The sequence below is a fragment of the Dendropsophus ebraccatus genome, chromosome 2 (genome assembly GCF_027789765.1).
Source record: "Dendropsophus ebraccatus isolate aDenEbr1 chromosome 2, aDenEbr1.pat, whole genome shotgun sequence".
Classification (NCBI taxonomy): Eukaryota; Metazoa; Chordata; class Amphibia; order Anura; family Hylidae; genus Dendropsophus; species Dendropsophus ebraccatus.
In genome coordinates, this window is record NC_091455.1 from 114,283,404 (window position 1) to 114,308,366 (window position 24,963).

The 24,963-nt window shown below is 41.1% G+C and overlaps 1 protein-coding gene across 4 annotated transcripts in view; it reads right to left on the reverse strand.

The window, feature by feature from the left end:
- Positions 1 to 270: 270 nt before the first annotated feature.
- MARCHF11 (membrane associated ring-CH-type finger 11) overlaps positions 271 to 24,963 on the reverse strand; it is a 44,125-nt gene continuing 19,432 nt past the window's right edge. For all 4 annotated transcript variants that reach the window (XM_069960252.1, XM_069960251.1, XM_069960249.1 and 1 more), the window contains exons 3-5: positions 6,644 to 6,799; positions 5,074 to 5,266; positions 271 to 763 (exon numbers count right to left, since the gene is read on the reverse strand). In XM_069960252.1, coding sequence (XP_069816353.1) covers positions 438 to 763; positions 5,074 to 5,266; positions 6,644 to 6,799 — 675 coding nt within the window. In that variant the 3' untranslated portion in view covers positions 271 to 437. The remainder of the gene's footprint in view (positions 764 to 5,073; positions 5,267 to 6,643; positions 6,800 to 24,963) is intronic.

A 24,963-nucleotide genomic window follows, 5' to 3' on the forward strand; every position in this document is an offset into this window, starting at 1 on the left:
TTATCTTGAAAGATACCAGCTAGTTAGATTGGCTCATAATAATGTAATGACACAGTAATGTCCATTCCAGCTGCATGAATACATTATGTGAATTTATCACAACAGAGAGACTTTTGTATATTTCCCATGATGATCCCTATGTAGTGTCAAGAGAAAAGTGGCTTAAATACTAAATTAAATCAAAGATACTGTAATTATTCAATCCTACTTCAATTGTGTTGTAAAAAACATACAAATAGCCAAATACTGCAAAAATAGGTTGTTTCTGAAAACTGTATTTTTAATATAACAGCTTCTATAAAAAAAGAAATAAGTTAGAAAATGTTTAATATATATTTATATATTTTTAAATACTTTAAAAGTGCTTTGGGTTCATTGCACTAACATTCAAAAACACTGTCCACATCTAGAGGAATGTTTGTGGTCATCCCGACTTCTTATACAGAGGTCACTCGCATTACAACCTCACCAGAGGTGCTGTCCTCTATGGAGTCTTCTGGAGGAGTTCTCATTCTGTTGAACAAATGTAGCAGTACATATCCACACTGCAGTCTTGGGGAGCTTAACCGTGTTGGATGAACCAAGGTCCTAGGTCGGAATGCAGTTAATGGTAGCCACAATGTCCTGCTGGTTAAAGGCACTGCACGGCTGCTTTCTTCTATGTCTGTTGCTTTGTCGTAATTTAACACATCCCAATGCAAGTTAACAGCTCTCCATCTCCTGAAGACCTTATAAACAGCTGCTCCTTCGTGGATAATTAAACCTGGAATCACACATTTACATATTAATAGCCTCTAAACATCCATTTAAATAACCAGTGGAGACGCAACCACAACTGCTGGAGGTTAAAGAAACAATACAAATCGTATCAAACAAATCATAAAGTGCAACCTGAGAGTACACAATGCACAAAATGCTACATAAAGGGGTATTCCCAGCTCAATAACACAGAAAAGCATGTAGTCCACATCAAATTAAATGGTTTTGCAAATACATTCATATTGCAAACTTGCCTCCTTCTCCTGACATGGACACTCTTTCTCTAACATTATAGACAGCTATAGGTTATCATCCACCACTCAGCTCCAAAAGTAGTAGTGTGGCTCGAATATATATATTGCTATTGTGTAACTACTTATATATAATACAGTACATACTATATCTGTATAGCTCTACACCTGACCACTGCTTTAAAAGCAGAGTGATGGTTGGTGACCTCGACAACAAGCTGTTAACCATGGGAGGGGGGGACCAGCCAATGAAATTAGCAGAATTAGCAGAAAAAGGGTGAAGAAAATGGAGTAAGGGTGCATTCACACGTACAGGATCCGCAGCAGATTTGATGGCGCAGATTCAAAGCAAATCAAGTCTGGGCCATCAAATCTGCTGCGGATCCTGTACGTGTGAACGCACCCTAACAAACAACAACCCTAACCCAAACAACATCCATAACTGCCATAACTTTTGTAAAAGAACCAGTAGTAGCCTATTTGCTCATTATCCCAAAGTTGTATATATTGGATAAATTGTATATAAAATATAGTACATACATACTATATCAGTATACATCTACGCCAAATCACTGCTCCATATATTTGTAGCTCCAGCAATGACAACGTCAGCACATGTGACCACTGAAGCCTGTGATTGGCAGCAGTGGTCACATGGCATGTGATCAGAAGTAGCTGGTAAAATTAGATTTAAAGGGTGACCAGGAAAGCCTTGTCACAGAAGGAGAAAAAGACTGGGAAGGGGAATTTACTTTTTTGGCTGTAGTGTGTTAAGAGACTGTAGGCCCTCACAAACAGATCTCTCTGTATCAGTCCACCATTCACACCTCAGTTCATGTGCTTCCATGCATTGTAGAGTGTCTTGGCCTTGTTCCTCATTAAAGGTATGGCTTTTTGCCCATAATTCTTTATTGAAAACTACTTCTGGACAGACTTCTGGCGCTTCGGGACACCTGGATTCTGAAGGGAAGTAAGAATTGGATGTGTGTCTAATTTGTTGCACTAAGTTTCCTTGGCCAACCAATGCTTCTAAGGCCCTCAAAATTGCCGAATTTGTGTTTCTTTAAAAAAAAAAAATCCTGAACAGCCCATGTGGAACCCCCCCAGTCTGCTTTGAGATCATTAGACAGACTTGTGTCTTGTTGCTGAGCTGTGCTGACTAACACTCTTTGCATAGTATTGTATGTTTAACACACTTTTTGTGTACTGGACTCTGCATGACGGAATACCATAGTCTACTACACTATTTCATGCTGTATTTTTTGCAGTACAAAAGGACACTTGTAGCCGCCAACATAGTATATATTATTGCAGAGAATATGTTAGTGTTTCATTATTCCCTTTATCTAGGGCTTTTTATTGACTTGCTTTATAAATGTGAGCCATTACGTGAATAGCCTGCAGTAATTCATGCCCTTCTCATGATGTTTTTTGGTCAGCTTGACTTGTAGTTACTAACAATAATAATTTAATGATGTATTCACTGCCTGGAAATGTCAATAAATGTCACATTGTCTTTGCAGCCTTTGTTCTAATTAATTGTATGCATCTACAGTGAAGCACATGGCCTGGCATAGATCTTAGCAGGTTTGCATCCGCATTTCAAAATTTTATGTACCAAGTACGCCAATTAAGATCAAATGAGCGACTCCTTCATATACGCAAAGAATTTCTCAATTCCCATCATGCCTTGGCTTTGTCTGTCCAAACATGGTAGGATATGGAACAGCTGGATGGCTGCAGGTTTGACACCTACACTCTAGTTGACCAGTTGTCATAATGAAGTTTAAGAGGGTCCTTACTGTCATAGTATATAATCCTTCAGGTGTGCTTATAGTCGTGTTCATAGAATAAGCACCGAGGCTGTTACATATGTGAACCGCACATTATTTTTTATTGTTTTTAATGCAACTAAAATGAATGTGTGTTCACAAAGTGTCTACAGCTTCAGATAGCCACATTTTGTAGGTTATCATGAAATAGAGAACAGATGGAAGGGAGGATGTCTGTAGTATCAGACTACATAGGGTTTGTTTGTAGTGGTACCATGATAAAAAGAAAAAGCTCTGCGTAAGAACTGTAGATGCAAAATGGTAGATTTCTGCTCTATGGAATCTTGTAAAGCTATTCATTTTACATTAGATGCACTGGAGTAATAAAATGGGTGGAGATAGAAGTTGTACATACCCTTTGGGAGTCAATAATGGTATAAACACATAGAAGAATAAACATGTGGTTAAGGCTATGTTCACAAACAGTATTGAGGCTGTTTAGTTTTTTAGATGTTCACAAATGGCTGAAAAACTGTGAACACAGCCTAAAGATGTCAGATGTTAAGCCTTTTATCCTCGAAATCAGGAGTGCACAACTTGTAGCCTTCTAGTTGTGGGTCAGCTTGGTTAGTAAATGGCACCCCCATTCTGAATGGCAGAAACAGAGCCCTAAACAGTGCCAACAGGGTTCCGCAATAGTAATGCCGCTAGAGTGACCCTTATTTGCCCTTGGCGCCAAACCATACATTTATGGGCTTAAAGTCTGCAGTTAGAGAGAAGTGCTGTATGGTATAGTGACGATATGGACACAATAGCGTAGACTGACAGCTGGCCTTCCTCTACTTCCAAGATGAGAGATAACTCCACCGCTGTTCAAAATGTTTTAAAGTGTCACTGTCATTTTTTTTTTTTTTTTAAATCAATAGTCCAGGCGATTTTAATAAACTTTGTAATAGGGTTTATTAGGCAAATATGGCATTATCTGCATTCAAAAAGAATTTCACTAGGTCCCCCCCCCCTCTCATTCACTGCTCATTATCAGGAAATCTCAACTCAACTCAGTCGAGTCCATAAGAGAACCATAAAGACAGGGGGAGAGCTTTAAACTGCTTTTTCATGCTAAAAATGCATTTTGCGTATAATAAATCCAATAACAACATTTCTTAAAATCGCCTGGACTATTGATTTCTGCAAAAAAAAAATTAAACAACAGTGACACTTTAAGGCCATATTCAGTGTAGAGGGGTACTCTGGTGAAAATCTTTTTCTTTCAAATTAACTGGTTTCTATTTAAAAGTCTTCCAGGACTTATCAGCTGCTGTATGTCCTACAGGAAATGGTGTTTTCAGTCTGACACCGTGCTCTCTGCTGACATCTCTGTCCAGATCAGTAGCAAATCTCCATAGAAAACCTCTCCTGCTCTTGAGAGTTCCTCTCTTGGATCAGAGAGCACTCTGTCAGACTGAAAACAAAAGACCACTTTCTGCAGGACATACAAACACTTATAAGTATGGAAAGACTTTTGATTTTTACATAGAAGTAAATTACAAATCTGTAAAACTTTCTGAAACCAGTTGATTTGAAAGAGTTGATTTGCCAGAGTAGCCCTCAGGTACATCACTTTAAGATTTTTACATCAATAGACTGGTGCTGATGCTGCAGTCCTTTTTTTGAACCGCGGCCTGGTTCCCCCACACGGCGTATAATCCTGGGCACCGGCCCGGCCTGAAGCACTGGGGGACGGGCCCACCCACCACCAGTGTGACATTCTGCCCTCCCCTCTGTAACACGGCTCCATTAGAATCAATGGAGCCACATCACAGAGGGGAGGGGTTTCATCACACTGGGGGTGGGCAAGCCCATTCAGTAAGAGGCATACACCAAAACTCCAATGCTTTCTTAATTTATTATCTTCAGCACAAAAATAGTTGCAAAGTTTCACCACTTAGTGATATTTACAAAGCCGCTGTAGAGAGGACAATAGCATTGTATGAAAAAAGTCCACCGCCCAGCCGGGCTGGTCACAGTTCACATTAAGACACCAGGACACTCACGGAACAGATGGAGAGTTCACGTCTGCGACGTTTCGAAGCTTACGCTTCTTTCTCAAGCGTGGGCAAGCCCATCTCCAGTGCTTCAGGCCTTCAGGTGCAGGAACTGGTCCACGGTTAGAAAAAGGACCGCAGCACCGGCACTAGTCTATTGATGTAAAGTGATGTACCTGTTGGTACATTTGCTTTAAGTTCAATGACTGGACAAAAATGGCACTTTCAATAGTTATAGAAACATACCTATGCATACCAGGTCCATAAAACCATACATGCCATAACATATTTGAAAAAGGATGTCTCTTCTTTGCCATACAGCGTACGGGCTAAAGGCAGACCACAGGAGCCACGTCACACTTGATACTAGGAATAATGATCCAAGAATGACCGCGATCATTTGAACTTTTTCTACCAGTGTAACTGTAATGCGCTGCCACTAAAACACAAAGAATAGTTATCCCATACTATAAAAAAGGTTGCTATGGTTTCATGGTTTTATAAAACAATCATATTTGACAGTTTTCAGAAAATGATAACATAGGACAAACTGATTAATTCTGCTAAAATTTCTCAAAGGGTATATTATTGAATGTACATAGTAAGTGTACACTGTTAATTTCAGCAAAAAGATCCTTATTGAAATGTTATTCATAAAATAAAACCCATTTTCTAGTAAAGGCAAATTCATCAAAACAAAATCTCTATAAATGATTGCTCTCATACAAGGATCAACCTAATGCACGATATAGGGTCCCAGGGTCCCACTCATAGTGACAAAACAGCTTTGGGCTGGGTTCACACTACGTACATTTCAGTCAGTATTGTGGTCCTCATATTGCAACCAAAACCAGGAGTGGATTAAAAACACAGAAAGGATCTGTTCACACAATGTTGAAATTGAGTGGATGGCCGCCATTTAATGGCAAATATTTGCTGTTATTTTAAAACAACGGCTGTTATATTGAAATAATGGCCGTTATTTACTGTTATATGACGTCCATCCACTCAATTTCAACATTGTGTGGACAGAGCCTTTCTGTGTTTTTAATCCACTCCTGGTTTTGGTTGCAACATGAGGACCACAATACTGACTGAAATATATGTAGTGTGAACCCAGCCTTAAAGGGGTTAATAACAGTCAGCTGCAGGATCGCAGCTGCCTGTCATTATTCTCAGCCCCCATGGACACTGATGTGTGCGGGGCCGCTCACACTGCAGCGGTCCCGCATACATCAAAACCCTCTCACAGTCAGGAACGTATATATATATATCCTGCTGCACCCAGGGCATCGGCAGCAGGAAAGTATGTATACGTATCACTTACGCGAAGGGGTAAGGTACTGGTCTAAAATCCTGCTCCCAAGTACCCGCAGGATTTACTAGGAGCCTCTTAGTAAATCTAGCAGACTGGCGCCTGACGCACAACAAGTACAGAAATCTATATTTCTGCCATGACTTATATCTGTTTGCAAGAGTCCCCGCATGACTGGGTCGTTGGCGCAAAAATATGTGCTTTTTCCCTGGTGTAAGCCAGGCTGCTTAATAATAAATCTCCCCCATTATTTTTTAAGCACCCCCCACTACATAGAACTGAATACTATACATACAACAATGCAACATACAAAAATGATGTGTTTACTATTGGAAGTAAGCAGCTGATCTCTGGGGAAACAAAACACTGCGCATGGTGATGTTCTAATTTTTATGGAAGGACTGACACAAACCCAATCATTCTAGATTTTAAGCAATCCATAAATAAGCAAGAAAAATGTCTCCAGGCTATTAGACATTGCACATGAACACTCTGTCCTACCTGACAAGGTTTCTTCATTTTAATAGCAATAACATGGTATCTATAGCAGCATAGTTCACAGGTCCACGATCCTCTCTCACTAATCCATTTTAATAAGCAGAGTTGATGTGTATATCTCACAGATCCATCACAGCGACAAGGATTGAGTAACTCACCCTGGAATGAGAATTAGCAAGAAATCAATATGGCTGTTAGTTCAATATGTGAACAAATATGAAAGAAGTGACAGATGTTTTACAAAGGCAAAGCAAGCCATAGTGATTGAAATGACTTGTTCCTAGCATATGTAAAAGTGGCTTTCCAGCTATCAATTTGTATGGCAAGTCAATAAGATACAGAGGAGTGATTGTAGGGGTCTCATTAATCTGGAGAACAACAAAAGACTGTTTCCTGCTCTTGGTGACGAAGTAACAAGTGTGATACTTTTTCCTGATTAGAGAGAAAGACTGAAACATCTTTGTTATTTCTAATCTCTTTTTATTAAGCGATTGTTATTTTATTTTTTATTTCAGTTTTTGTATATTATTATTTGGGCTGCCATCTTGTCTGAGCCTTCCAAACAGCAGCAAGCCCGATGGACATAGCAACTAAAGTCCAAAGGGGGGGCCTATTGACTTCTTAAAGAAGCAGTTCACTTTTTATTTTTTTCTCCCCCCCGGGTAGCCGCTGTCAAGTATACTTACAGAAGATGATCGGTGTCCCGTTCCCGTCGGTCAGTTCCGTCCCGCGGTGCCATTCACATCAGGCACGCGCTCACTTCCGCCGGCGCTGTGACTCCTCTTCTCTCCCTTGTCATTTGAACGCCGGAAGTCACGCGCTTCCATAGAGAATGCATGGAAGCGAGTGACTTCCGGCATATAATCACTGGGCAGAGAAGAGGACTCACAGCAGCCGGCGGAAGTGAGCGCGCGCCCGATGTGAACGGCACCGTGGGACGGAACTGACCGACGGGAACGGGACACCGATCATCTTCTGAAAGTATACATGACAGCGGCTACCCGGGGGGCGGAAAAAATAAAAAGTGAACTGCTTCTTTAAGTTTTCTTCGCATGCCCAGTGACCTAAAATGAGCTGTGACCATGACCTACTGTGAAAGGCCTTATGTATGGCAAAATCAATTGTAGTAACAACTTAAAGGGGTTATCCAGGGGTCATCTACAAAAACATGGCCACTTTCCTCCAGAGACAGCCCCACTCTTGTCTCCAGCTTGGGCAGGGTTTTGCTACTCAGTTCCATTAAAGTAAATGGAGCTTAAAGTGACTCTGTACCCACAATCTGACACCCCCCCCCCCAAACCACTTGTACCTTTGGATAGCTGCTCTTAATCCAAGATCTGTCCTGCGGTCCGTTCAGCAGGTGATGCAGTTATTGTCCGAAAACTTGCTGCCCTGTGCCAAACTGCCGTGGCCTAGAGTGACTATGCATTATGCTGGCACACCCTCTCTGTCCCTCCTCCCCACCCTCCTCATCATTAGGAATGCGACTGGCAGGTATTCTCCTATTCATCAGCTGTGTGAGGACGGCACATGGGCTGGATCATTAAGGCACCTGTGCAGTGTTCACTGCAGAGAAATAGGAAAATCCTGTCAGTGGCATTCCTAATGATGAAGAGGGTGGGGAGGAGGGACAGAGGGCTGGTGCAAAGTTAGGGCACAGATACTTTACGCCACAGCAGTTTTACACAGGGCTGCAAGTTTAAAAGTTGTTTTTTTGGACAATAACTGCATCACCTGCCGAACTGACCCCAGGATAGATCTTGGATTAAAAGCAGCTATCCGAAGGTGGTTTGGGGGGGGTCAGATTGTGGGTACAGAGTCGCTTAAATTGCAAACCGCACCTTAACTGGAGACAAGAGTCGTGTTGTCTCTATAAGAAAGTGACCATGTTTTTGTAGCCCTGGATAACCCCTTTAAAGTTGTGCTAGTATATAGTACATGGGCTGGCACCATGCAGAAATACTGAGAAGGAGTGCAAGCCCTAACAATCCAAAATTTCCATGTGCTAATTCAAAAGAAAGGATTGAGAAAAAATGGACTGCACCTCAGTGGTAATACATATCAAAATCCATTTTATTTACATGAATGCAAGGGACAAACATATAAAAACTATTAAAATTCAAAGACCTCACTGTCCTTAAAACGGCCCAGTGAACCAAGACCCACCAGTACAATAGTGTGTGTGTGTGTGTGTGGGGGGGGGGGGGGGGGTACTCCAGCCCTTGGTGTACCAATCTGTCTGACATCCTGCCCCCTCTAATGAAAAATCCACCCAGCGCTCTGCAGTGATGAGCAAACAGAGCGACGTCACTGCAGAGCGCTGCCTAAGGGTCAGACGGAATTCCACCTTAGAATTTGCTCAGAATCCCGCCTGCCTTAGTATGTCAATGTGATGCCTCGCAAGCCTCTGCTCTCCACTCAAAGAATGGACATATTCATGTTCATGTTAATTCTTTGAGTGAAGAGCAGAGGCGTGCGAGGAATCACATTGACACACTAAGGCAGACGGAACTCCGAGCGGAGTCTACGGCGAAATTCCGCCTGTTTTACTCAGTGTGAAAAGACCCTTAATATTCACAGAGAGAGGTGGGTGAATTGGTGCACCAAGGGTTGTAGTATTACTACCGTAGTACTAACAGGTCACTAAGGAATTTGTTGACATGCTATCTATGGAAGTCTAAAGCAGTGCTTATCAAACTGAGAGACGGGCCTCACCAGTGAGGCGCCCCTAGTTGTTGGTGAGGCCCAGCCAGGGAGACAGTTTTCACAAATTAACTATGATCTGCACAGTCCTTTTGCTTTTTGCATAAATCTCTATTTTAGCAACATTATTAATATATTTTGTACTAATTTATTAGTATATTAAGCTTGGGAGATAGGTGAAAGGTAGCCCTAGCATTATTTTCAGCTTTAAATGGACTTTCACCACAGATGGTGAGGCCCAGGCAGCCTCTTGGTCAGTCTGGTGAGGCCCAGGCATTGCCTTGGTCTGTTGGGTGAGGCTCCAGTAGAAAAAAATGAGAAGCACTGCTCTATAGAGAGGGGAGGAGTTAGCTAGTAAGAGGGAAAAGGAAGATACACAGAGATGGCAGCAGCTTTTAGTGATTGTTAAGTAACATGCTAGTGCATGATTCACAGCTTACACTGCTAAGTACTGATTAAAGGGATACTCCGGTGAAATTTTTTTTCTTTTAAATCAACTGGTTTCAGAAAGTTATATAGATTTGTAATTTACTTCTATTTGCAATCTTAAGTCTTCCCATACTTATTAGCTGCTGTATGTCCTGCAGGAAGTGGTGTTTTGTTTTCAGTTCAACACAGTGCTCTCTGCTGACATCTCTGTCCAAGACAGGAACTGTCCAGAGCTGGAAAAGTTTTCTATGGGGATTTGTTACTGCTCTGGAGAGTTTCTGTCTCGGACAGAGATGTTAGCAGAGAGCACTGCCTCAGACTGAAAAAACACCACTTCCTGCATGACATGCAGCAGCTGATACTTGAGATTTTTAAATAGAAGTAAATTACATTGTGAATTGTATGATGCACATTCTCCATTCCTCTTCTCCACTCCATGGCAGCCTGTAGAGGCCAAACAGCAGGTTGTGACCCAGAAGCCTCACTGCAGTGTTACCTGTGCTGAGCGTCCTGTGACCTCGCCTCTATGTAAATCTGTAAACTGACCCACAGTGTGGGTTTCAGCATGTGGAAAATGCTGCAGAATTATTACAGACATAGAAACATAGAAGATTGTCAGCAGAAAAAGACCACTGGGCCCATATAGTCTGCCCTTTTAGTATTTTCTTTCTTATTATTTTAGCATAGATATAAGTCTATCCCAGGTGTGCTTAAATTCTGTTATTGTAGATTTACCAACCACCTCTGCTGGAAGTTTGTTCCAGGTATCTACTACTCTTTCAGTAAAATAATATTTTCTCACGTTGCTTCTGATCTTTCCCCCAACTAATCTCTCACTGTGTCCTCTTGTTCTTGAGCTCAGTTTTTTTTTTAAATAAAAACACTTCCCTCCTGAACCTTATTTAGTCCTTTAACATACTTAAAGGTTTCAATCAGGTCCCCCCTTTCCCTTCTTTCCTCCAGACTATACAGAGTCAAATCCTTAAGTCTTTCCTGATATGTTGTATGCCTCACACCCTCCACCATTTTTGTAGCCCGTCTTTGGACCCGTTCTATTTTATCAATGTCCTTTTTTAGATGAGGTCCTTTTTAAGAGGAGGACATTTACCTTTGATTTCTATAGGGAAGTCAAAATATGCAATAAATCTAATTTGAGATGCTAATTTTTCAGATGAAAGGCTTTGATTTTGATTTGATTTGCTTTTGATTTGCACATCAACCAATCAGAGCTCCGCTTTTATTTTACCAGAGCTTAATACGATATTAAAGCTGATCTGTGACTGGTTGCTTTAGGTAAATTTTTATCCAATGACAGTGTCCTAAGAATGCAACTATAGTTAAATACTATAGCGGTTGTCCCACCATACACTCTTCTAGACTGCAGGCACTTCAGACATGACAGAGGATGATGTGATGTGATTATAGAGATTATAGAGGAGGCCACACCATTTATTTACACACATTACAAAGTTATATAACTTTGTAATGTGTGTTAAATAAGCTAAAAAAAATTGTGGGAGTTGTCCTTTAAGCACCTTCTAGAATAGATGTTTCTATACTTCACACAGACTTATTTTTCATATTTTAATTCCCCAAACCTGCTGTGAGCTATGATACATGCAAACAACCATTTATCCTTGTGATCTGTACTGTGGAGAGACCATTAGAAAACCAGTGCTCCAATACAGAAAGCCACAGGTAGTGAAATGCAATAGCAGAAAAACCATAGCAACTTTGAATGATACAGTATGTAAGAAAAATTACTGTCACCTTAGCATGGAAACTGCCTGTACTACCTCATATTTGCCGGTCTTCCGGGCCGTCACTTCTGCACTTTTCCTATGCTTATTCTCATATTGACGAAAAATTATATATATATATATATATATATATATATGTGTGTGTGTATAAAAAAATAATCTTATATTCTGAATAACATGCAAAACAAATTAAACAAACATTTTTAAACAGCTGGATGTGTCATATTATAAGTTACTGTACAGTATAACAAAAAGCATGTGGTGTATAACGTATAGTAAATGCATAAACCTGATAACACAGAAGCAGTTTGAAGATGCAGGATGGAACAGCAGATCCTCATAATACAGTAGCGTAGTACAACAGGCTAGAATAGAGAAGCAGGGCTGCTGTCAGAGGTCTGTGTAGTCACATGACAGCAATGGGGAAGGGGTGTGTGCTCAGCATGGACCAATCAGGACTGACAGAGACGGCAGGGAGCATGAAGGAGTGGGCAGGACAGATGTGGGCACAGTATAGCAGCACTCTCTGTCTGGGGAGAAAGGGGTTACAGCTATAGAGAGATTACCTCCACAGTCCTATCCCCTGATGTAAGCCCCAGCCCGAAGTGGATCTCCTATTATTCGGAAGGTGAGGGAGACTTCCTGGGTCAGAGTACAGTGCTGTAGACCCCGCTATGCAGAACATGTCCCACTCCCCCTCCCAACCAGTCCAGGGAGTTCTTAAACCAAGTCACAATTCTGAAAAACTGTGAGACTCTTCTCAAGTACCACAATCCCAGGTAGCCTCAATATATTCAGGATAAATGGAACAGACCTGACCAAATTGTCAGGTTTTTGTCCATTTTCCCTGTCAGTTTATTGTTCTGACATATTACAGGTGTGCGACACAATTTATTCAAAAACCCAACAAACCCATCATTTTTTGTCCAAAACTTGCCAAGTGGGCTTGTCGTGGGTGTGTCCTTCAAAACCCGCCACAACTGACAGCAAACGGCTCTCCTATTCTAAAAACCATCCACTTCCAGTGTGGCTGTTCAGGTTTTAGTTTTGTACCGTAAAAAAACTTTCATACTTTACATAGGGTGTGGGGCAACATTTATGAATTTATAAGAGAAACAGATCACTGACCTCAGGGAGACCAACCGAAGATAACGCAGCCAGCTGCTGGCTACAGGGCCTCTTAATATGGTGGCTTAGGTTTTTCCTACAGGAGTCACCCCTTGGCTGGGCCCTTCGCGGAGGGATATTTGATTAGTCCTGCCTTTCAAGACTCTTGAATGAGACTCCATGGGCTCTTTTTTTGCACATTAAAGTGACTGTACCACCAGGCCCAGGCTGAAGCACTGGAGCCGGGCCGACCTACCGTTAGTGGCAGGAAACCCCCGCCCCTCTATGATAGGGTTTCATTGATTCCAATGGAGTCATGTCATGGAGTGGCTGGGGTTTCTTCCCACTAAGGGTGGATCGGCCCACCTCCAGTGCTTCAGCCTGGGCCTGGTGGTACAGTCACTTTAATGAATTTGACATGAAAAAACTCCAAGCATAATGGCTTAAAATTGACACACTTAGTAAATGTGGCCACAGTCTTCATTATGAATGGGTTTCCTAGGACTAGAAAGAAAGGGCCACTAACAGCAAGTCTGTAAAGGGCAGCTCTATATTAGGGTATGTTCACACTAAGCAAAACAGGCGGAATTCCACAGCGGAGCTCCCCACCACGGATCAAGTTCATTCTTTGGACGGAGGCAGGAATCCACCCGTGCATAGAATGGAATCTATGACTCGGGCGGAGAAGCGCGCCGCTATCTGCGAGCAGGCGCGAGGGATGGATTATGCAACAGACTTTGCGTCTAAATTACTCAGTGTGCACATAAATGTAAAAATGCAATTCCCATCTCTTTCCTCATCATGTAGCTAAACTCAAGGAGGTCTGTCAACAGTTTTGAGCTACCAAAGTCAAGGTACAACAGAATGATACCCTGTCTTGGTCATGGTATGCATTACCAAGATAAATGTTATGTACCCTGGGCGCTGTTGCACATGCCAAAGAGGCAGGCTTTCTTTTTCCATACCCAGAGGTCTCAGATAACTTCTCTGGCCACTCCTCTAATGTATGACTGACAGCACTGACATCAAAGTAGAAGACTGTTAATGCTGTCAGTCATACGTGTGAGCAGGGCCAGGGAAGCTCAGGATACAGCTGCGTATACGGTGTGTGTGTGTTTGTACCCTTAAAAAGCCAGAAAAACCGCTAAAGATGATCTTGGTGTTTTTGACTTTAAGTATGATTGGCTTTTTTGCCTTTTTTGAGACGAACAGAAGAAATTCCAATTTTCTAAGTAAAAATTTTTTGCCAAGTGAAACCTAGCTTTAACCCCTTTCCTCCGCAGCCTGTTTTGGCCTTAATGCCTGGGGCCTATTTTTCAAATCTGACCTGTCTCTCTTTGTGTAGTAATAAGGCTGCATTCACAAGTCTATAGATTTTGCGGATCTATAGACTGGCATGATGTATCAATATCATGCCGGCAGCGGGCACTACATCAAGTCACAGAGGCCCTGGGGTGCCAAAATATTTTTGCAAGAAAAGTTGACATTTTCGTCGGATGCTATTTTGGGGGACATGTGACATCCTGATCATTTTTTATTTAATTTTTTTTAATGAGGTGGTCCCTCCAGATTTTCCATAGACCCTGAGGTTCACCGACCATGGCGTCTATGGAGTTAACTGCCCGGGAGCTACTCTCCAGGCAGTGGCGGCGGAAGGAGGCAATGTCCGTCAGCCTTCTCCCACCGCCCAATCGCTCGTGCAGCAGATGCAGTAACTCACTGCTTTTCATGACATCCTTGGACATCATAATGGGGGAATGAGTTAAGCTGTGATGGGGCTAGGGGAAGCAACAAACAAAGAAAAGTCCTTCCATGGACAGGCTTGGAAAGAGAAATTCTTTGTAAATAATTCTTCCCTCTGGCTCATAGAGAATGTCCCAGGTAGGGACCCTTCTTCTTACCCTATCTCTTACAGTTTAGAGCTATTTACTCTTTTACATAAATGGGTTGTTCACCATTTTTTTTCTTTAAGATCAACTGGTCCCAGCAAGTGCCAGATATTTGTAATTTATCTCTATTACAAAATATTAAATCTTTCAGTACTTATCAGCTGCTATATGTCCTGCAGAAATGGATGTATTCTTTCCACTCTGACACTGCTCTCTGCTGTCACCTGTGTCCATGTCAGGAACTGTCCAGAGCAGTAGCAAATGCCATAGAAAACCTCTCCTGCTCTCCAGACTGTAAAAAATACACAACTTCCTGCAGGACATACAGCAGTTTTAAGAACTGGAATACTTCAGATGTTTTAATAGAAGAACATTACAAATCTCTAGCACCAGTTGATTTAAAAGAAAATAAATTGGGTGAACTACCCCTTTAACCACTTGTATTTGTTCCCTACTCTTTATAGAGTTTAAGCTCATATAAGCAAGGATCCTAACAGATTTATCCTGTGTTCATTATGGATGCCGAAGGATTTGCAAAATTTTAAAAGTAAGACTCAATATATTTGAAAGCAGTATAAGCTGGATAGTAGTCACAGGATAAGATCAGATGCCTTTTTTAAAAATTAAATACAGAGATTTTTAGTCTTACATTTAACACGTAAGTCACACATACAGAGAGTGTTTATAACCACAAATTAAAACAAATTGCACAAACAGTGGATATGTTCTATACATAAGTGTATTTTCTGGCTCTTTGTGGCCCCTGGGAAATTACAAACACGTTCAGAGTACTCTAAAAGCCATTAGCTGGTTGGTAAGATAGACTCTCTGGCCATCTGCTCTTTAACATGAATAGAAAATGCTGTTTTAGATAGATAAAGCTAAGAAACAGGCATGTAAACATCAGTATATAAAGATAATGGTAAATCATCATTAAACAGATGTAGGAAACAAATGTGTGACTTGCTCAATTAAACAGTTGTCTAATACTAGAACTGCACAGGAAACCTGTAGTACCTTACAGTAAAGGACCCAACACAAACACCTGGCTACGAAACAAGTACCCCATATGACAAGGATAGAAGAGTGCGAGGAAACTATTGCTGAGTTGACATACACAGGTACTCTCTTGAAGATTTTTCACCAAAAAATACAACTTGCCCCACAGCAAACAAGTGCTCATACAGCTACACTGATGAAAATATAAAAGCTATAGTTCTTAGAAGGTGAGGATGAAAGAAACGTAACAGAAGGCAAAAATAGGCCAGATTGTGTCCAATGATTGATGATTTAAGTGCCAAGTTTGAACAAGCATATATCCCTGCGAATTGCCTTCCCATAAACAGCTCCCTGATATATTTTTAAATAAGGCACATATTTATGGGGGGCATATCTCCAGGGGCGCAACATATGCACTGGAATGGAATATCAGTGTGGGGTCAAAATGCCCAATTTACCCCTTAATGAATTTGGTTTACACAATATGTCATTGGTACTGTGCTGGTACCTCAGGTGTTTATGTATATGTGACATGGCACCCTAAAACCATGCCAACAAAATCTAAAACAAATGGTTCTTATTTCCCTCTGAGCCCTGCTGTATGCTCAAGCAGCATTTTATGGTCACATAAGGAGTATGGCTGAACTCAGGAAGAGTTGCGTAACAAATTGTCGGAGTGTATATATCCTACGCCAGTGCTTCTCAAACTTTTTCCACTGGAGCCTCACCTAGCAGACCAAGGCAATACCTGGGCCTCACCATCTGTGCTGAAAGTCCATTTAAAAGCTGAAAATAATGCTACGGATGGCTTTCACCCATCTCCCATACTAGATACTAATTAATTTAATTATAAAATAAATTAATAATGTTGCTAAAGTAGAGACTTTTGCAAAACGCAAAAGGACTGTGCAGATTAATGTTAATTTTGTGAATACTGGCTCATCAGCTGGGCCTCCCCAACAACTGGGGGTGCCTCACTGGTGAGGCCCGCCTCACAGTTTGAGAAGCACTGCTCTACGCTATACTTGAAGGCCTTCTGATGTTCTAAAAAGTTAAAAGCACGCTTACCAGAACCCTTAAAAGGAATCTGTCAGCTGCAAGTCACATTCCAAACTGCTGATATTGTTAGATGCACAGCGGAATATCTGAAAGGTACTATGTGTCTCCTTGTCCTAACACATATCTAAGTGCCAAGAGTTTGGAACATGAATTACAGCAGACAGATTCCCTTTAAAGGGAACCAATCACCTCAAAAATGCATATAAAGCACTTATGCCTGGTGTCTATGAAAATTAGTCTGTAAGCTCCAACGAGCAGGTCTCGTCTATACTCTGTATTTTGTATTTTTTGTTATTTTTATTAACTATGTACTTATTTATTCCAATTTAACTGCGTATTATGTACCTCTGTACTGTATGCATAGAAAAAAAAAAAAGCGCTGCGGAATCTGTTGGCGCTATACAAATAAATTTATTATTATTATTATAAAGCTAAGTACATGTGCTGTTAGACCACAGAGCATACTTCCCACACATGTTTTCATAGCCTCCTTGCCTCCCCCGTGTAAGCCACAAAGTCACTTTATAAAACTGGCGTCCTGTATGCAAATTACCTGAGGTAGTCATCGGGGCGGTGTGCGGATAGCAGGTAGTCACGGTCTGCTGGGCATCTCCTATCGTCCTGGGCGTTCTTCCGCTTTAATCACGCCCCTATGGGAGTGATTCAAATTGCCCAGTAGCTGTGACTCGAGAGCGCGTCGTGCCCGACGTCGGCGCGCCTACGTTGTGACGCCGCCGCGCATGCGCAGTACAGCCGCTTCCATTCCGGCGGTACTGCGCCTGTGCAGAATAGCCTCGAACTCAGTGTGAGCCGGAGTGGAATGGAATGGAAGCGGCTGTACTGCGCATCGCGGAGGGGAGATCCGTTCTAATGAGCCGGCCGGGGCTCAGCGACGGAATGACGCTGATCCCGGCTCGGCAATCTATTCAGATGGTCTGCAGCAGACCATTATAATAGAGCATCAATCTGATGGATCATTGCTCTATTATATACACAGGATTGATCTCAATGGGAGATCAGTTCTGTGTATATAGAAGTCCCCCAGGGGGCTTCATATTACTGTAAGGGTATAAACCCACACACCGTATATGCAGCGTATTTACTGCTGCGATACGCAGCAAACTCGCAGCAAACTCGCAGCAAAATCGCAGCAGATTAGATCTAAATAACTGAACACAGCATCAAATCTGTACCAACAAATCTGCTGCGTATTTGTTGCATATCTGCTGCATATACGGTGTGTGGGTTTATACCCTAAGGGAAAGTTAAAAAAAGTGTTTTTATTAATAAAAAAATCCCCTCTCCTAATAAAAGTCTGAATCACCCCCCATTTCCCATTTTACAAATAAAAATAAATAAATAAATAAACGTTTTTTATCACCGCGTGCGTAATTGCCCGAACTATTAATTACTCACATTCCTGATCTCGCACGGTAAACGGTGTAAGCGCAAAAAAATCAAAGTGCAAAATTGCGCATTTTTGGTCGCATCAAATCCAGAAAAAATGTGATATAAAGCGATCAAAAAGTCGCATATGCGCAATCAAGGTACCGATAGAAAGAACACATCATGGTGCAAAAAATGACACCTGACACAGCCCCATAGACCAAAGGATAAAAGCGCTATAAGCCTGGGAATAGAGCGATTTTAAGGAACGTATATTTGTTAACAATGGTTTTAATTTTTTACAGGCCATCAGATACAATAAAAGTTATACATGTTATATATCGTTTTAATCGTGATGACTTGAGGAACATATATAACAACTAAGCTTTTCCATAGGACACACGGCGTAAAAATGAAGCCCCCCCAAAGAAAAATAATTGCGGGTTTTTTTCAATTTCACTGCGCATATAATTTTTTTCTGGTTTCTCAGCATATTTTATGGAAAAATTCAGCCTGTCATTGCGAAGTACAATTAGTGATGCAAAAAATAAGGGCTCATGTGGGTCTGTAGGTGTAAAATGCAAGTGCTATGGCCTTTTAAGCACATGGAGGAAAAAACGAAAACGCAAAAACGAAAGTTAGCACGGTCCTTAAAGGGTTAAAAGGTAATATCTTACCCTACAGTCATTAAATTTTCCTTTCTTAGCTGTCAAGTTTCTTTAATAAATTACGCATAACAGCATTTCCAAGTGGTGACTGCCCAGGTGAACAAAGCAGCTCCCTCTCCTGATTTATACGGACACTATACCTACAGCTCATAACAGTAATGATTACACTAGACAACTATTTCTGATTATGATAAACCCATTTGAGCCAAGCATAAGTATAATTCCGGATAGTCTGTATCACATAGAAATTTTGAGAAACATGAGATTAAGTTTACTGTAAATGTTACTCACAGCATTAGTTTGACTAAAAGAAAATTTTTGCTGCTCATTTTTGTTTGTACTCAATGTCCGATGCATCCTGTATTAGTGTCCAGCATTAGTAAGCTATAGGTAGAATATCCTGAACAATTACCCTCTGTGTAGGCCGAATAAATTACAGCCCACCCCTTCTAATGATCACTGGTCTACATTTGATTTTACCCAAATGAAAGTTGTTGATTCCATATTTGAAGGTAAAAATATGCATTAGGTCAAATTTTTTCACAAATGAGAAATGTTTGATTGAGCCAATTTTCATTTTTGTGCTTTCATTTTTTCCTCCTTGTGTTTAAAAGGCCAGACCCAGATGAGCCCTTATTTTTTTGCCACACCAATTATACTTTGCAATATACTATACTTAATTTTTCCCATAAAATATGCTGCAAAAGCAGGAAAAAATTATTTGTACACTGAAATTTTTAAAAAAGTGCAATTCTTTTTATTTTGAGGGGTTTTGAGTTTACACTGTTCGCCCTATAATATAACTCATATGTTATCTATGTTCCTACAATTAGAATGATACGTAACGTATATAATTTTTATTTTATTTGAAGGCTTTTAAAAAATTAAAACTAAAAAAAAAAAAAAACTAAAAGTTCTTAAAATTGCTCTATTACCATCCTTTTAATGGTTTTATTTTTTGGTCTATGGGGCTGTATAAATTTTTATGCCATGAGCTGTTCTTTCTATCAGTACCTTACTTGCATATATGCGACTTTTTGATCACTTTTTATTACAGTTTTTCTGGATTTGATGTGACCAAAAATCAGCAATTTTGCACTTTAGCGTGTTTTTGTGCTTACGCCGTTTACCGTGCAAGATCAGGAATGTAAAAATTTTATTGTATGGGTGATTACGCATGCCACAATAACAAATATGTTATTTATTTTTATAACATGGGAAAAGGGGGGTTATTTAAACTTTTACTAGGGTATGGGATTTTTTATTAATAATTTTTTTTTTACATACATTAATTTGAAGTCCCCCTGAGGGACTTCTAATACAACTGCACAAAGTGCAGTATTACTCTGAGCTGCTGCAGCCCAGATCTACAGATTGCCGAGCCGGGATAAGTGTCAGTGTGACGCTGAGGCCCAGCCAGGTTAGATGAAGGGATTTCCCTTCCGCAATTCCCTTCCCTTTTTTTGGATGCCCTGGAATAGTTATGATCAGGGTTGTCAAGCTGTAAACACCAGCAGTAGTCTGCCATCATGTTTGTGTTCCATCTGAACTGATATCTATGTTCCATGGTCTTGGTGAAAGCTTTCTCCATGTTCTTCACTCATAGCTCCGAGATTTAAAGGGAAGTAGTTGAGGTTGCTATCAGGGCTGTGGAGTCAGTAAGCCGCAGCTTCGACTCCAACTCCGACTCCTGAATTTTATCAGGACCGACTCCAACTCCTGCTCCTTCATTAATGGCCAGTCATATACCAGGGGAGTTATTTATCACACTGGCTCAGCAGCTTCTCCCTAATGTCCTACATCATCCTGGGGCGACTTCTGAGTGAATAAAGGAATACTGTATATAAAGCAGATTCTCTTATGTGTGCAGTGGATGCAGCCAGTCTCCAGCCTCCATGTCCTGAACTACTCACAACTAGACTAGATGGAGCAGGTGATCTTTTCCTGCTGACAGTCTTCTATGTTTCTAACTAAATATTCACCATACACACAGAAACACTGCTAACAATCCCAGATACCTGTAATATAGAGGTAAGCCATAGTGATATACAGGGGGTCACACATAGTGATATAGAGAGGGGTCACGCATAGTGTTATAGAGGTCACACAGTGATATAGAAGGTCACTGTGGGGGCACGCAATAGCACACACACGCACACACAGCCTGCTGTAGCCATAGCATACACACACACACCAGCCTGCTGAAGCCATAGCATACACACACACACACAGCCTGCTGCAGCTATAGCACACACACAGCTTGCTGCAGCCATAGCACACACACAGCTTGCTGCAGCCATAGCACACACAACACACACACAAACACACACACTCGGCATGCTGCAGCCATAGCATGTGCGCACGTACACACACACACACACAGCTGCAGCCATAGAACACTGAAGAAAAACACACAATTTTTCCCAGAGAGAAAACACCATACTGGAGGACAGAGGTTACTGCTTCACTACTTATGTCTTCTCCTACTCCTCTATATTACACAGGATATCTTTATATTACACTGCTGCTCATATACAATCATCCAGCAAAAGACCAGCACAGATCTCCCCCCACACAATGAACTCTTCCAGCTCAGAAACAAAATGCCAAATAATGACCGCCAACTTTTCCATGACCACCCTTATGTAATAGGGCCAGTGTCCTATTAGAATGTTGCTCATAATATATATTCATGAGCAAAACTTGTTACATTCATATCAATATTCAATTCTACATTTTTTTAAAGATTTTTTTCAAGCTGGAGTTGGAGTCGGTACATTTTTTTCCCGACTCCAACTCCGACTCTAGACAAAACTAGCTCCAACTCCGACTCCACAGCCCTGGTTGCTATGAAAAAAAAATGCAATTTAACACTCATGTTTGGCCTGAGTCTTTGAAAAGGCCATCAAATATGCCAGCTGGGAAAGAGCAGGAAATTTGGTACAGATGTGCTTGAAGCACTCCCCATCTCGATCCAAAGCCCTGACAAACTGCTTCATGACTCCCAACTTTATATGCAGTAGAGGGAGCAACAGTTTCTGAGGATTAACAAGTGGTTTATTTTTGATATTCGTTATCCTAAATGTCTCTCTAGCAGGCCATTCTTTCCTTGTATAATGTAAAGCCCTATATAGCCACAAAATGCAGACGTCAGCAGTTTTAAACTACTGATTCAGTATTCTTCCATTTAGTTATACCTACTGCATATTCAGCATATCTTTCTACACACTATTATCTTTTTTCAAACTCAGCATTTCCAAATAATATAATTATATATAATGTTACATTATAACTGCAACCGTTTATGAGTAAACAGGGTTTTACGGAAAAACAGGACTTGACTGTAGGAAACGGATGTTATTTTTGGATTCAGCATCCCAAAATACATAAAGATCACATGTTATCTTGTAGTCAGCAAAATTGATGTATACCAGTGAATGGAGTGGGCCAGCTGGATCAATGCTACCAGACACAAGATTACACTACAAACAGCATGGAAACCGCGCTGTGGATAAAGGTAAGAGACATACCTTCACCCAGCTTTAGGGCCCTATTCCACGGGACGATTATCGTTCAGATTATCGTTAAGTCATTCGAATCTAATCGATAATCGTTTGGTTGAATAGCAGTTAACGATTAACGACCAAACGAGAAATCGTTGATCGTTTAATAGGACCTGGACCTATTTTTATCGTTGCTTGTTCGCAAATCGTTTGCATTGAATAAGACGTCGTTCGTTCGCAGTAGTGACAAACGCAATAGCGACGACAAGACGACCGCAAGAATGATCATAAGTAACGAATATCGTTAACGATTATGCGAACGATAATAGTCACGTGGAATAGGGCCCTTACTCAGAGCCCCATGTGCACTAGGAAGCTATCAACAGGCTAGATTTGTCTAACCTGCTGATAGTTTCCCTTTAATCACACAGTTCATTTTTGTGTTTTCATTTTTTCTTCTCGTCATAACTCTTTTCCATCTACAGGGCCATGTAAGGGCTTGTTTTTTTCAGGAACAATTGTACTTTTTAATGACGCCTTTCAATCTATCATAATATTTGAAGGGTAGGGTATATTTTTATGATACTTTACCGTTTCTCCTATTTTATAGGTCATTATGAATACAACAATACTCACGTTTACATAACTTGTCTATTAGTTTAAAAAGCCTTTTCTTAATTTTTTTATGATATGTAATAAAAAGTAAAACTGCAATCCTGGCATTTTTATCTTCTTTTTGTTAACCCTGTAGTACAATATTGTTATATTTTAATAGATCAGACAATTCCACAAACTACGAAACCAAATATGTTTATTTATTTTACATACAGTGGTACCTTGGTTTAAGAGTAACTTGGATTGAGAGCATTTTACAAGAAGAGCTCACAGTTTTTCAAAATTGTAACTTGGTTTAAAAGCATTGCTTTGGTTTAGGAGCTCTCTGTATTGAGTGGGAGGGAGAGTGGGGGAGGGGCATGGTCTGCATAGGGAAGGCGAGTGGGGGAGGCGCATGGTCTGCATAGCGGTCTACAGCATTGTACTCAGGAAGTCTCCCTCACTTTCCAAATCATAGCAGATCTACTTCAGGCTGGGGCTTACATTAGGGGACAGGACTGTGGAGGTAATCTCTTCATAGCTGTAACCCCTCTCTACCCAGACAGAGTTGCTATGCTGTGCCCACATATGCCCTGCTCATTCTTTCATGCTCCCTGCAGTCTCTGTCCGCCCTTGTGTTTCCCATCCTCTTCATTACTGTACAGTAACTTATAATATCACATATTCAGCCATTTCTAAATGTTTATTTCATATATTTATGTTTTACATGCTATTCAGAATAAAAAAATATTATTTGCAGTGTGGAACGAATTGTCTTCATTTCAATGATTTCTTATGGGAAATTTGCTTTGGAACAAATTATACAAAAGTACCACACTTGAGTGGATAGGTCTTTTTATTTGCTTTGTAATCCATTTTATCTAATAAATATCACAAAAAATCAGAAATTTTGGCACTTGGTGTCATTTTTCGTTTACATCAGTTATCGTGCAGGATCAATAATAGTTCATTGTAGCAATTCAGATAATTCTGCATAAAGCAATATCAAACGTGTTTTTGTTTTTATTTTGAAAAACTCGAAAAGGAAGTGATTTAAACTTTTAACATGGAGGATTTTTATTGTACTTTTAAAAACTCTTTTTTTCACACTTTAATTCCCCCTAGGGGAGTATAATATGCAGTCATTTGATTGCATATACGGATCAATGCTATGCTTTTATGCTTCTACACCAATCTGCTAGGTTTACTGAGCCTTTTACACGGCTCGATTCTTATGCAGCCCGGAGATAGTTATCGATGTCCATGCAGCCCTTTCTTTAAAAGTGGAATAAAAAAGTGTATATGTTACTCTCCACGCTCCCCAGTGTCTTTGCACCCCTGTTCTTTGCTGTGGGGGTGCTGATCGGACTAGACCTGCCAGGGCTCTCTGTGTATGCTGTGATCAATATTGATCATAGCATGCAGGGGGTTAATTTAATTAGACAGAAGTCTACTCTCGTTAATTGTAGACAGGCGTCAACTATACCATACAACTGAAACCCACTGCATATAGTGCTCCCAGCTCCTATTTATCTCCTGACCTTTCCCAACTATACCACCTTACTCCCCATCCCTGTTTAAGGCTATGTTCACACTACGTAAAACTACGGCCGTAGTTCTCGCCGCAGAACTACGACCGTAGTTTTGCGGAGTTGAATATAGCCTTGTGTGCAATGGGATCCCGGCCGGAGTGTACACACCTCGTATACGCTCCGGCCGGGATCCCCTGTGGCGCTGGAAAAAACTGACAGGTCAGTTTTCTGCGGCCGAATTCAGTGAATTCCGGCCACAGAAAGACCTGTCAGTGCACACAGTGAAGCGAGCGGCTCCGGCTATGGTAAGCTATGGTGGGCTATGGTAAGCTCTGATGCGTGCGCACGCTGATGCGCCCACATCAGAGCTCTGTGGCCGGACGGATCATCCGGCCGGTACTTAAGTACCGGCCGCGATGATCGTGCACAGACCGGCCGTTCCGTGACCCGGCTAGGGTCACGGAACGGCCGGTCTGTTACAACGTGTGAACATAGCCTAAATCACATTGCTGTAGGTGGACGAAAGACCTCTTTACATGGCTTGGACGTTTAGACTCTTTTTCAAAATGACTGTACTACCAAGACTTGCCTATGCCTATTAACCTCTCTGTTGGCTACTTTCATTCCCTTAGTAATCCAAAATCAGTTTACATGGGCTGCAGGGCTCCTCTTGCTCTGTGCTTCTCCCGGGTCC